The 13,730-nt window shown below is 41.6% G+C and overlaps 1 protein-coding gene across 8 annotated transcripts in view; it reads right to left on the reverse strand.

Moving 5' to 3' along the window:
* Window positions 1–13,730, reverse strand: part of LOC120739766 (nesprin-2-like) — an 85,386-nt gene that overhangs the window by 10,826 nt on the left and 60,830 nt on the right. For 7 of the 8 annotated variants that reach the window (XM_040041641.1, XM_040041640.1, XM_040041634.1 and 4 more), the window contains 8 exons: window positions 6,829–6,991; window positions 4,037–4,224; window positions 3,758–3,908; window positions 2,684–2,866; window positions 1,212–1,349; window positions 899–1,093; window positions 365–665; window positions 113–181 (listed from right to left, as the gene is read on the reverse strand). In XM_040041641.1, the coding sequence (XP_039897575.1) occupies window positions 113–181; window positions 365–665; window positions 899–1,093; window positions 1,212–1,349; window positions 2,684–2,866; window positions 3,758–3,908; window positions 4,037–4,224; window positions 6,829–6,991 (1,388 nt within the window). The remainder of the gene's footprint in view (window positions 1–112; window positions 182–364; window positions 666–898; window positions 1,094–1,211; window positions 1,350–2,683; window positions 2,867–3,757; window positions 3,909–4,036; window positions 4,225–6,828; window positions 6,992–13,730) is intronic. The other variant, XM_040041637.1, reaches the window with a different exon arrangement.

The following is a 13,730-nucleotide window of genomic DNA, read 5'->3' on the forward strand; positions in this document are numbered from 1 at the left end:
CATGGTGGAAATGGGGTGAAATAAGAGAAAAGATTAAAAAAGGTGAAAGCAGGATGCTAGTTGAAAAAAAATGCATAGCAAAGCAGACACATGCAGGAGGCAGAGCGCCTACCCGAGGCTGCTTTCACTGCACTGGCAGTCACTTTAAAAAACGACTCTGAATTCTCTGTGACCTTCATGTCTGTAAGAAACAGTGGAGGTTAAAGTCTCACAGCTGAGGATATGGAGATCTGCAAAGGTGTTAAAGGTGTTACAGGAATATCAAAAACGTCTTTTTTTCAGCTTTTTTCATCTGAAGAATTAATACAGAATGCTATATAACATAACTTAACCCATGAGCCTAAAGTCCTGACACGAAGCTAACCTGACAGAGCGCTGAAGAAGGTGGCATCCTCGTCGTCCTCATGGGATGATGACCCCCCCACGTCGACTGTGTGATCCCACTCTAGGGGGATGGAATCCACACTGAGGGGGGTCTCTCTTCCTGATCGCTCTATAGGGGGTACCAGGAGGTGGCACATCACCTGTGGTCCACCTGAAACTCCTCCCACTGCTATATCCACCTCCTTCCTTCTCCTCTCCGCCATCCAGGACGGGGTCAAATCGGGTGAATCGTCTCGGTCTGTGTCTCTGTCTGACATCTCCCTCTCCTCCTCCTCCAGAACCTGCAGGTTGGAAAAAACAAAACCCTGATAAATAAGATGACAAATGTCTCTTGAAGTTAATGTCTGTGAGGTAGATACATATTTAAAAAAAATCAAGCATGTCCTCAGATTAAAAAAACAAAACAAAAACAAATGCTTTTATTCCATTCATTCTCAGAGCAGCAGTTTACAGGTACAGCCAGTCTGAGAAAACTCCAGCTTTTTATTTTTTCTGAGTCATTTATACTACTAACCGGACGTCTATTGACTAGGCGGTGATGGAAGCGAGCCACTCTGCCAAACACCTCCTGGCAGTAGGAGTGGAGCTCCTCCAGCTCATCCTCAATAAGCACAGCGTCCAGAGGAGCACTCTTCTGGATCAGGTTCTCCCCAAATACGATCAGGGCATCGATTTTGTTGGTGTTCAGGGTAATCTCCTGCTGAAAACCCTTCAGAGGTAAATGACATGACGGTATGAAAATATTTCAGCCAGTGAGAGACCCAGCCAGTCCATCAATATGTAAACAGGATAATGTTACAGCGCAACATCAGTAGGGAAATACTCACGTTTAGCTCTCTCATTTTCTCTTCGATATCGCTCTCTGAGAAGTGCTCTACATTGGTGAGCTGAAGGTCCATTTCAGTCAGCCAAACGAGGATCCCCTCACGAGTTCCCTCAAAGTCTTCTCTTTGAGACGTAAAATACTGAATAGGACAGAAATATTACTTTTAGTATATTCTTTTGATGCCATAAACTGTGTGCTACAAATATTGCCGGCTTATGTGATCCAGATATCAACTTGCTGTGTAAGTGTAGTGTCACATAAGGTTGGGCGATTGTTGATAGGCTGAGCCTTTCACCAAAAGAGCGATTTTTTTATTTATTTATTTGCCCATGAGTAAGTTTGTTAATAATGTTGAAGCTAAGAGAAGCAGTCAACAGAAAAAATAATAGAGCCTTTTTTCCCTCTTCTATCTGCGAACTAACGCACCCTCCTCAGAGTGCGCCCAAATGCAGTGATTCAATTACTCAATTCAATTACTCTTAACAGAAAGACAGAAAGGCAGTAACCTATGTGGGGAGATGGGGAGGAAAAGAAAGGGAAACTGGCTTCTTTTTTCCACTATAACCGTGTTTACAGGCTGTTCCAGTGTTTATCTGACTTACACACTCAACCAAACAACAAATACAAAATTATACAAAAAGTAAGTTAAAAATCAAAATGTCTCTTCCAGCAAACATTAAAAAACAATCTCAGACATGAAGTCTTTTGTGCGATTTGGCGAATCTCAAACAAATGAATGAATGATGCAAAAAAGAGCTATATTAATACTGAAACAAACAAGAAAAGAAGGTAAAATATTCCCTCCTTCTAAATGCGCAACTCAGTCCATGCATGATTACATTGCTCCGCCCATCAAAAAGTCACCTGTGCAAATATGTCGTTATTTACTGGATTAATGATTGTCGGTTTGAAAAACTTTACATATCGCCCAACCTTAGTAACAACTACTGTGATGCAAACTCGTGATACAGAACCCGTCTGCACAGTTATGGTTACAGACTCTCTACACTTGTGTTTTTTGTATTAATCATTTCCCATTAATGTAGCCCATAATGTCGCAGAAAATCTGATTTTGTGAGAGCTCTTGGCGCTGCACGTGCCTTATTGGCAATTGGCACCAAGCAGCGGAATTCTTTGATTACAAGGCATCTCCATAAAGCAACAAAAACATCTCCATCTGTTCAGAAGCACATGGCACGAGGAAAACGCCTCCCTGCCAACATGATGCCATGTGCCCTGTCACCGTCTGAGAGGTGACCTAAATCCTGACAGCTTAGCGTGGAGCAGGGAGATACTACACAGATCATCTGATAATGCCTGAAACACAACAATGTTTGATTTCTGTTTATATATAAATATATATGTGTATGTATATCTATTTATTTTTTTAATTTTACAGTCACTCTTGCTTCTAACAGAGTAGCTTTCCTAAGGTACCTTCAGCCAGTCCTGACCTCCGACCTCCTTTCTCACCTTCAGTCTGCGGAGCACGGCTGCGACCCTCCTCTGCAGGCTGTCCCACCGCTGGTTCCCCTCGTGGACCATGACCTTAAGTTTGCTGGCGGCGTCGGTGCGGTTCTCTCGGGCCAGACGGCGGTACTGTTTGTTGACCAGCTCCAGCTGAGTCAGGCGCTCATGAACCTGCCGCTGGAACGCCTGAAAGTCACACATGAGTGTCAATGAGAAGAACACTTCAAGCTGGAGCTGGGGCTTTAATAGAGTGCACATGCTGTGATGTATCTGTTAACATAGCCGTGTTGAAGATTACGTTAAGAAAAAATCCCCTGAAAACAAAGAACTAGTGAACAACTAGTCACTTACAGAAAGTTGTTAAAGCAAATTTTGTTGATTCAACAAAGTGCAACCAGTGCTCACAGAAATGTGAGCACTGGTTATAAGGCTGTGTGAAATAACCTTTTCTTTATAAATACAACCCACAGCTGATTTCCATCTTTAATAATGACACTCCACAGCTTCCATAATATGTCACTGACAGCCAGGATACATAATGTAGGTCACTGGTATTTTTTAAACACCACTATATACACTGGTTCCCTGTTGCTGTAGAAATGAAGGCATTTCAGCAAATTCCAGATTACCAGACACTAATCTGTGCTTCTAATCTAGACCAGCGCACCAAAGGTCACCAGTGAGTCACAGCGCAACAGGACACCTGAGCACTTAAAACTGTGTTTGATGCGTCTTTGGTGTCTGCTGATTCAAGGGAAATATAAAATTAGAAAGAAAAACAAAAATTGAAAACAGCTATTTAACAGCTGCTGAACCTTTTTCCCTCTGGACCAGACATTCATGCTGTCCTGTCTCCCTTCCCTCACCCCTCACCCATCACAGCAAGTGGCTGCCTGGTGCTACCGGCTTCTTCTTTTCAAAAGGGAGTTTTTAATTTCCTTTCCTTTTTTTAATGAATGAGCTGACCTTTTTACATTTTAACATACCCCTGGCTTTTCCTGTAGTGCTAATATCAGAATGCACAGAAATCCCAATTATTTAGGTCTACCCAAACAGAGAGCAAAATAATCTGCTGACCTCAAACTTCTTGAGTTCCTCCTTGGCGCTGGTGTAGAGGACGTCGGCGGAGTCGGGGCTGGCTGCTGTCAGTTCTGCCGTCTTCAGCCAGTGTTCAAAGCGAGAGTAGTCATCGAGGAACTTACACCAGAGACGCCACGTTTCCTCAATTCTGAGGGCAGAAAAGGCACATGTTAACTTCTAATCACAGTAGCCCGAGCTCTGGAAGGTGTAAGACCCCCCCAACCACTGTAAACTAAAGAATCAGTACACAATCTTCAACCCTTCCTGGCTGCTCACCTCATCCTCCTCTCCATGGACATGGCACAGATGTTTCTCCAGCGGCGGTCCAAGCTGAGGGTGGTCTGCTGGATCGAGTCGTTCTCCGAGTCACTGCCGCAGGCATCGGCATCGTGGAGCAGGACGTCGCACAGCGTCAGCACCGAGGCCACGCTCTCTGTGTGCTGCTCGATGTCCCGTTGCAGATCCTGCATGCCAACCGGCACAGAAAAGACAAAAGACAAAAAAACTTTTTCTTTAACTTTCTCCTCTTCTAGAAATCACAAAGTAAAACCCAAACTCTGTATTTTTCTGGTTTGTTTTGAGGCCTGCAATCTGTAGACACAGCACAGCATGATTCCTGGGTGCTGTTCGTTTTGGCCCTTGGTGTTATGTTCTTAGTTTTTTCCTCATTTATGCCTTTTCCCAGAGTTTGTGTGTGTGTGTGCGTGAGTGTGTGTGTGCGTGAGTGTGTGTGTGTGAGTATGTAAGCATGAGAGAGAGACAGCGAGAGCTCCCTCACTGGGGCTGGACACCACTTTTTATGCCTCTTGTTTGTTCAAAGTTACCACTCTCTAGGTTGCCATGGTGACCAGTGAAAGCTTAAAGTGCCTATCCACACAGGAGTCATTTCAGCCATCCCTCATCTGCTAATGGAGAGACCTGCAGCCTTTTTCTGAGGAACAGGAGAAGTCCCATTTCTTTAAGGCTCTGCACATCGCCACGCCGATTCGAATTCGTCTCCTTTCATTTTGCCTGTCATCTGTCTCCATTTCACTCCTTTACAACTGCCACCATTTCTTTCATCAGATATGAGCTCTATTTCTTCAGACACGTCCCTGTCCAGATTTAGACAGAAAGCTGGAGTCCAATTTGTTTTGCAGATTCTAAGTGTATCTTTTCCCCTGAACTGCACAGATCTGTAAAATTCTGAGTGGGGAAAAATCATTAGCTAGAGATATTCAGTGATTTAAGAAATTAGTGCAATTGAACCCCTTTCACTGTCAAATGAACACATCTGTGCTTGCTTTGACCCCCAAATCCATCATAAAAAAAGAAAGAAAATTCTCCAAACTCTTGGGTTACTAGCAGTGCTGACAAGTTCAGTTACTTCGTAGCAGTCAGTCGCATTTTAGACCCCAAAAAAGTAAGGAGCACTCAGGCTGACATGCTTGTGGCAGAGTAGAGCACTTTCAGAAGTTCAGAAAATGTTGAGTTTCTCACAGAAAAAGTGGCTCATGTCAACCAGTTTGTGGGGCCCAGCTTTTAAGGGAAAGCCTGATCACTGAGTTTTAGTACTTATTTCTAAAATAATGTGGTAAAGCTGAAAGAGTTGCAGCTATATAAAATGGAAACAATAATATATATGCGTGTGTGTGTATATGTACCTCCTGCTTAATGGGTGGGGTGGGACCCTTGTTAACATCTAAAGGTTTTTGTAAAAAACTTTCAAAATGTTTCAAATGCGATGTTACGTTCTCTGTTTGCATTTGTTTAACGCGTGTACCTACATACCTTCACAGTAACAAAAAATTGCATACATGACAGAATACAGAATGAACAATTTAAAAAAGCCCTGCCAAAAAGTGCTGCAGGGTTGGTGTTTACACTTTTACAAAATAAACACTATAAATAAATAAACACTATGTTGTATTCTATTCATGCATTTAATCAAGGTAGGTCTGGGAGTTATTCTGTTCTTTTAAAGCATTACTGTGCTTGTTGATAATGTGGTCTGACTTTAGCAAATTCACATATTTTGACCAACGTACCCTAACCCTTTTTTAAAACAAGAATAAACACATTGTGGGTTTAAAGGGAATGTGCCCATTTGTCACATTTAATGCTATATACGTGTGCATTTAAATGTTTAATCCAGTGATAAAAAATGCAAAATGAACCACAGGTTCAACAACCACTGTCACCTGATCTCATCCTTACTATCAAACGTGCATATCTATATGAGATTTTTCCAAAACCCGAGAGGCAAACAGGCAACTCTACCCAAGACATAAAAACAATATTTCTCCCTCTGAACCCTTCCACCCATCTTTGCTCGAAGACCTGGAACTTTTAGCCATTTCCCAAAGTACTGCTATATGGCAGATGACAAATGGAGTAACAGGCTAAAGTCCATTTACCTTTTTTTGGACCTCCTCATGAGCTCTGCCTCTCAGCACTTTTACCATCTCTCAGCCCAGCGTGACAGCTGTCTCCTTCACAAACTCCTCTCTTAGCAGAGCCTTGCTGAGATTTTACTTTGCAGCACACATTATTCACTCTTATGTTAGTATGCTTTGGACCACCACAGGGTGGCCATAACATAAAGGGTTTAAAACCAGACGCAATGTCTCCCCTCACAATGGAGTCCTAATTCTACCTCGTGCATTTCTAAAATAGCACTTTAAGTGCCCCTTTTTCCTTTTTTTACCTTGAAGATGTCCGAGTTCAGTAGATTTGTACAGAGAGCTCTTGTTTTTCTTCCACAAAGAAACCATGAAAGGTGAGCAAATCACCTTTCATGGTTTCTTTGTAGAGATCTTCCTTTTTCACATGGCTGTGGGAGGTGATTGGCTTTAAATACCAAACAATCAAATAATCACTCCAGTTGTCACACAGCATTGTGCCAACTGTTCTCTTCTTCTTAGAGGCTATATTAGTTATTAAGAGGTACTTCATGTAGATCTTGAAATGAAATTTTAGATCTTTAATTTCCTGGTCTTGCAGGACTTTGTAGGTTTTGACTGAATCTTTAAAAATACACACTTTCATAAGTTAATGCATCTCACACAAGTCCTTCCATCTTTGCCCACCTGCTGTTCAGCTAGTTTCCTCTGAATCTCATCACTGTGGCAGGTGCTGTAGACCACCGGCTTGGCTAGCTCTGTCTCAATACGGGACAGCCACGTCCGCAGGTTGCTCATGTTCTTATCAAGCTGCTGCACCGTCACCAGCGTCTCTTTCAGCTTCCTCACCCTGTCGAGGAAAGATGCATCACATTAGAACAGTTCTCACTGGAGTTTAGCTTGTCACAGATCACCAGAAAGGGTAAAAAAACCTTCAAAAAAATTCCCCCAGTCAGTTTCTGACTTCTGTGCCCCATTTGTGCCTCTCTGCCTAAAGCTACAGGTATGTTATATAGCTTAAAGGAACATAACACATGTAAACAGCTTTAGCAAGCAGCAGCCTGCATCTGAAGTCAAAATCTGCAAGTCTTACATCCACCAGCTCTTTAAATAATGCATGCATTTGTTTGTCTGTTTGTCTCAAGTGTGTAACACAAGGTTTTGTTTTCATCATGCAATTTGAGGAGACAAAAAACTGAATTAGGACACTAAGGATGCTGAGCAAACACCCATCAACCTGCCATTGTGAACGCTATGTTCAGCCCCATGTCACACATTAGCACTGTGGCAGGTTTTAACTTTGTGTGGGAAGCGCTGCTGTCGTTCCAACAAATGACACAACGGGAGCCATTATAAGCCACGCTGCAAGCTGACCTACATCTGACTGAGAGCTGCGTGTTGTCTGAGAGAGCGGCTGCATTCCAGCACAGCTCTCAGGTCAGTGACCTAAATCGGTTCATTCCACAACACACGCAGAGAGGAGAGAGGTGACTCAGCAACGTCATGTGACCAGAAGTAAAAAATTCCACATCTTAATATTCACTAAATTGCAGGCTCGGATGGAACTCTACACACATCCAGAGTGTGGTCTGTTAATTATAGATCTGTCACTGCTCTTAACACAAATATGTTTTTGCAGCTTCTATCTTAGCCATAGCAAGGATGGGGCACCTAATGTCCTCAAACGTCCTGGAATTTGTTCGATACACCGGCCCAACGCCAAATTAAAAAAACAACAACATGACTTTTAGTGACATCAGCGGGTTACAAAAACTGGGGAATGACATGAAGACAACTATCCAACAACAAGTTTTTGTTAAGATATTTTTGTAGTTGAAAAAATAAACTCAGCACACAAACTGTGTGACAGAGAAAGTTTCTTAATGATCATGTCTCTCAGTAACAAAAATTTACTGGAAAAACACATCAAACCGCTCCAAGTACCTCAAGAAGGAAAACTCAGTGAAGAGCAGAGTTTATTTATCACTCCTGTGTTCTCTGTGCTGTCAAGTAAAAGCAGACAATCTGAAATCATAATGACATTGTGGTTGTTGCCACCTTAAGCTGTTTGACATCACTGACCACTTAAAGGATTATTAGTCATTTGGAGTTTTGTGTACGTGTTGGATACAGACGTTCATCTGCTGTATGTAAGGTTTTTCTTATTCCCTTTTGCTGAAAATATTATGCACTGCCTTTCATTTCTTTGGTGCCACAAAAATAAGAAACATTTGGAACACTTTTAGAGCCTAACGACAGCCTCTGCCATTTTAGAATAGAATAGAATAATCCTTTAATTGTCCCACAAGGGGAAATTTGGTTGTAACAGCAGCCAAAAAGACAGATATACAAACAAACAGTACACAGGAAGTACACAATTTTTACATATTTACATCAAGGACAGTGGTTACTATATACAGAGAGTATTGTACAGTTATTAAATTAAATAAAAATAGCTACAGATAAGAGGCAAAGCAGGTTGTAGTGCGAATCGGTTGATTATTATTGCAGTTACAGCGCAGATGTAAACATCTATGTTTGTTGGGAGCAGTTCTGATTGTTTATGCTATACTTTGACCTGAATGCGAAAACTTTTAGTGAAATAAAAGATTAAAGATTATTATACCATTATAGTATTTTAAGTATCGTTATTAATTTTCACGTTCAAAACTCTTTCTCAAAGCTACAGGTGAAGTTTTCTTTCCTCCGTTCACTCTTAACTGCTGGTTATCATTGTGCTTTAAGGTTGAGGGGACAATGTTTAGAGGACTTTAAGACGTTATTTGGATTATTGCATTTGATATGAAATTGGATCAGGTGGCCTAAAAAATATTGTATAGCTGATCAATGAGACTTCATTGTGAACGTCGTTTCACATCACTTCTGTGATAGATTGGTGTTCTGGGTTATTCTGGGTTTTGTGAATGCTTTTGATTTCCTTACAATACACCCACTCATGAATCTTTTGGCAATTCTTGGTCAGTGCAGATGTATGAATATATAACCTTAGCTTATCTCAATAAATGTTTTAAATGATTTATACCTCACATCTGGATCTTTGCTCTTTAATTAATCACATTTGTAATGTTTTTTATTTTTTACTTGGGTTAAAAAAAATACATTAATTATTAACACAATTTTTCAACAACTGTCTAACTTCAAATTTTGTAAGTTATTATGATGGGACTTAATTCAATTTATTCATTTTTATCCATATAGCAATAAACACCGTAATACAGAAAGCCCAACAATCAGACGGCCCCCTAGGAGGAGGCGCTTGGCAACAGTGGGAAGAAAAAACTCCTTATTGACATGAAGAAACCTCCTGTGAAGTTAAAGTGGATCTTCAGAGCGAGCTGGGATGCTGTTTGTTTGCTTTTCTCTAGGTTGCCCTTAACAGTCTATTAGATTTGTCTCTCCAGGGTCATTTATGTCCACTGATTTCATTGAAAGTAGCAGTAATGTCGTCCAGAACTACAATAAAAAGTGTAGCTGTGTGTCATGTACTAATCAATGTGCCCACTGTGCATACGAGGCAGTACAGCTCAATGATGCAACAATGAGTCTGATGCAGCAACAAGCTGCATTGAGCCCACCAAGTTTTCTGCTTTGCATACAGACACAGACTGGGAATGTTGGATGCTGTTGCTGCCCCAGTAGCAGAGATAGAACAGGGGTTCCCCTGCTCCATATTTAGCTGATGATGCCTGGTTGTTTTTATGTTTCTCTGTGCAGGTGTGAGCTCTGGGCTGCACATCTGTACCATATGTGATGATGTTGCACTAGACAGAGGAGCGGAGAACACCACCAAAAACATGCCGCTGCATACCCTCACAAAAATACACATCTGCTGTCCAACCTTTTATTTAAATGTAAACGCGCACGAGGCAAGCCCAAGCTAAACTGAATTAGCTCTGAAAGACTCGGCGTGTGTCTGCGTGTCTGCCTGCCTGCCTGCCTACGTGCCTGCATCAACAAAGCTCAGCCCATCCCCCTTTGCTCCTCAACCTTCGTCTCCTTATCATAACAAAACACCCAATCTGCCCCCCCACCCTTTCACCCGTCCGCTTTTCCAGCCTCACGCGCCAGGTCGGACGGGGCGTGATGAAGTCTCCAGATCAGGGTGAGAGGTACTTACAGGCTGGTGAGGAGACTACTCCATGATGGTGGCTCATCTGCTAGCAAGCGCTAACCCACCATCCCTCCCCTCCCTGCCTTCTCCACAGACCGCCCGTCCCCTCCTCTCACCATCCTCTCTTCGCCTCTTCCAGCTTTTACAAACAGCTGGATGCAGTGACAGGTACACTCACAAAGAACCAGCATTGGAAACTGTAGAAATTGCCCAAATAATTAATTTCCAAAACGAATAATATTCAAGCTTGATTAAAATGTATTTTTCTCTAGATACTTTTTCTGCTTTGCAGTCTTTCTTGAAACTTTTGTTTCTTTTTTTCATTTTATTTCTCTTAATTCACAGAATTAATAATTTTCCTCTTCTTGTTTCATATTTACTTATGAGTGATGTTTGATATGATATTTAGTTATGAGTTCACATGTTTGAAAAAATCTATTTAAGGGACTAAAAAAATTGAAAATAAACCAGGCTTGATGGGTAGCTCTCAAATCCAGAACTACTTGAGAGAACATAGATTTTAATACTAATTTGTTTTTCATGTTGTAACAGAGGGTACTGACACAGCTAAACCAGCATTAATTCTGTGGCTAAAAATCTACCAACTGAACTTCATAAGAGACCATTCAAGCCATCTGTGTCTCGGTGAGTTTGATAAATATGCATGAATATCAGAGATTCAGGATAATGTGGCATGACCATGACTGAGGAAGTAGAAAAGTACACAGTTAGGCTAAAACAATTCAAGACGTCTGTAAGGTAAAGACATTAAAGTTCATTAAAGGTGGAGCTGTAAACTGTTGCTCAGACTGCCAATAGTGGTCGACGCAGACAGAGCCAGCGGGAAACCCGAGGTTGGTAAACTTCCATCTGCCACCTTCTTTATATTGAAATACACCACCCTCGGGCTCAGAGTACCAAGAACAAGTGATATATTACAGGTCTGAATAATAAAGGTTAGAAAAAAACAACAGGTGGAGCAGAAGGAAGAATGACAACAAAAAAAGGTCATAAAATGAGAACAGAAATGTAAATCTGAAGTGTGCTTGAGACAGAACATGCAAAGCTGGCCAACTACTTCTATGTTGGTAGCTGTATATAAAAATGAGCCACCTGGTGCACAAGAGAAAACACAGAAAGAAAGAACAGCACAAGCAAACAAGTCTCCAAAAGTGAGTCAATCCCTGCAGACTTAAACGTTAACATGGCCAACTTTAGAGGTGGTCACACTCAAAATGTGAGTAGTGAACTGAGACCTGCAACATTTCATTTTAGATTATTGATTACAGGCATGAAGAAGTTGAAGGGATACACACAAGTGCAAATCTCACATTTCACTTATTTGCAATTACATGCCTATAAATAAAATAATCAACTCCAAGATGACTCCATCTTACATATCACAGTCTGTTTTTCACACATAACCAATCCCTGTTGCAATAACACCATCACTATGACAACCAGGTCTATGGCCACACGAAAAGAGAACCGAGTGGCAACAAAAGGACAACCTTTCTGTCCGTATAAACGAAACAAATAAACTAAACAACATGGCACTAAATGTGTGAAAGCTGTACTTGAAATGAACGGCTTGACTGTGCTATAATCTGAGAAACAAAAACGCTGTGTGAGAGTACACGAAGTAAATCTGTGCACATACCAGGTGTGAGGAGGAGAGGTGTCTGGACAGAGCAGGGTAAAGGTTTTTAAAGAGAAAACAAACATCTGCCTTGCATGCATCTTATTCGCACAATAAAGCGAGCGGATGGTGGCCCCTGAGGCAGAGCGCCCATCAGGACAAAGGCTCGCATTAGCAAACAGCAGCTGCTGGGCCGGGTGACGGAGCACCCGGTTTGTTTTGGGGGACAAAGGCGAGCAGCGGGCCAGTATCAGCGCATCTAATCCCTCTGCAAGTCAAACCTCAGCAGTCATCTGATGTAACTTAGTGGGGTGAGATGCAGACAATGGCAAGAGGCACGCCACAGTCATCAGTGACTCTGAATCAGCTAGTCTTGGAACTTCATCAGCCCTTATCCAAACATGTGACAGAGGCCTGCAGGACTCTGACAATGGACCATCCAATGAGACCAACCACTGACTCAGCTCTGTATAATGTGCATGCTGTAAATGGTAAATTGTCTGGTTCTTATATAGCACTTTTCTGTTCTACTTGAGCATTCAAAACACTTTATACAATGTCTCACACATTCTTTCTATCTAACATTTACCCGGACACGACACCCTTTGCGCAACCTTCACTTCATAAACCTCTAGCTACATATTTTCTTGGCTTCATGTGAATGCAATTTTTGACTGAGAAGTCCCTCGGATGTCTTGGTGCATGCTCAATCCAAGTAAGTAAATGGACCCATTTTTCGCTGCACCAAAAATTAGTCCACCCCAAGGATCAAGTCCCCAGACACAAACAGAGTAATGTAGTGTACACTGTTAAGTGCCAGGAGGATTGCTATGATTTAAAAATTAGGGAAACCAAACAACCTCTGGCGAAGCAGATGGCTCAACAAAGAAGAACTAACTCATCAGCAGACACTGACTACATTTATCTGCATAGAAAGGTTTTACCCCCTTATTACAGTTCACAGCAATTCGTCCTCAGCCTCAAATCCTACAAAGGTTTTGGCAGCAGATATAATAACATGAATAACAAGAATCTTAAACTACTCCACTTAACTATGGGTGCATTAGTGCTAGTGAAAATAAATTTTGATAGACAATAGTATACAGTTTGTCTGTTTTGGTGTGCCAGAACTGGTCTGCACTGAGACCTTCACCCAGACTTCACCCAGCTTTGATACGAGTACAGATTTTAACAATTGTAACTAGTGTCACACAAACATTTTCAAAAACTTGAAAAAAAAAGTTGGAATATGACAACTGCACAGTTTCCTCACTAATGGCTCATTAGCAGGCTTAGCAATGTTATGCTGGTCAGTCACTTAAGGGGGGGAGACCAGTGAGGGCAAATCCACTATTGTGTGTGATGCTCCCTCTCAACTCTAGTCTCCATTCTGTTGTTAGTGGAAGAGGGTATGTCTCTGTACTAACAGCCTGACAGTCATGATAAAGACCCTTGTCCCTAAATGAACAACATAGATGGATTTAGTGCAGTCTCTCTCAGGCCAAGTTGTAGAATAAATGTATCAATTTTTTTCTTTAATTTTAACATTCATCACTTTGTAAGCTGAACTTTCCTGAAAGCTCTCCATTCACAGGTGGTCAAGCACGGAAGGTACCCTTTAAATTTCCCCTTTCTTAATTGCGTTTGTTTTTCCTACTTAAAACACAAACCACACTAGGAGAAGCCTGGTACCTGGCGCCGTGTTCACACACATATAAACACTACAAATCGATAGGATGCCACTGATTGTTAGCTGCCCCTCAAAAATCGCCCTGGGTAGAAGTGGCAAAGTTGAAAGGTTTTCATTTAAACACCCCC

The sequence above is a fragment of the Simochromis diagramma genome, unplaced genomic scaffold (assembly GCF_900408965.1).
Source record: "Simochromis diagramma unplaced genomic scaffold, fSimDia1.1 OVJJ01000304.1, whole genome shotgun sequence".
In the NCBI taxonomy this organism is placed as follows: Eukaryota; Metazoa; Chordata; class Actinopteri; order Cichliformes; family Cichlidae; genus Simochromis; species Simochromis diagramma.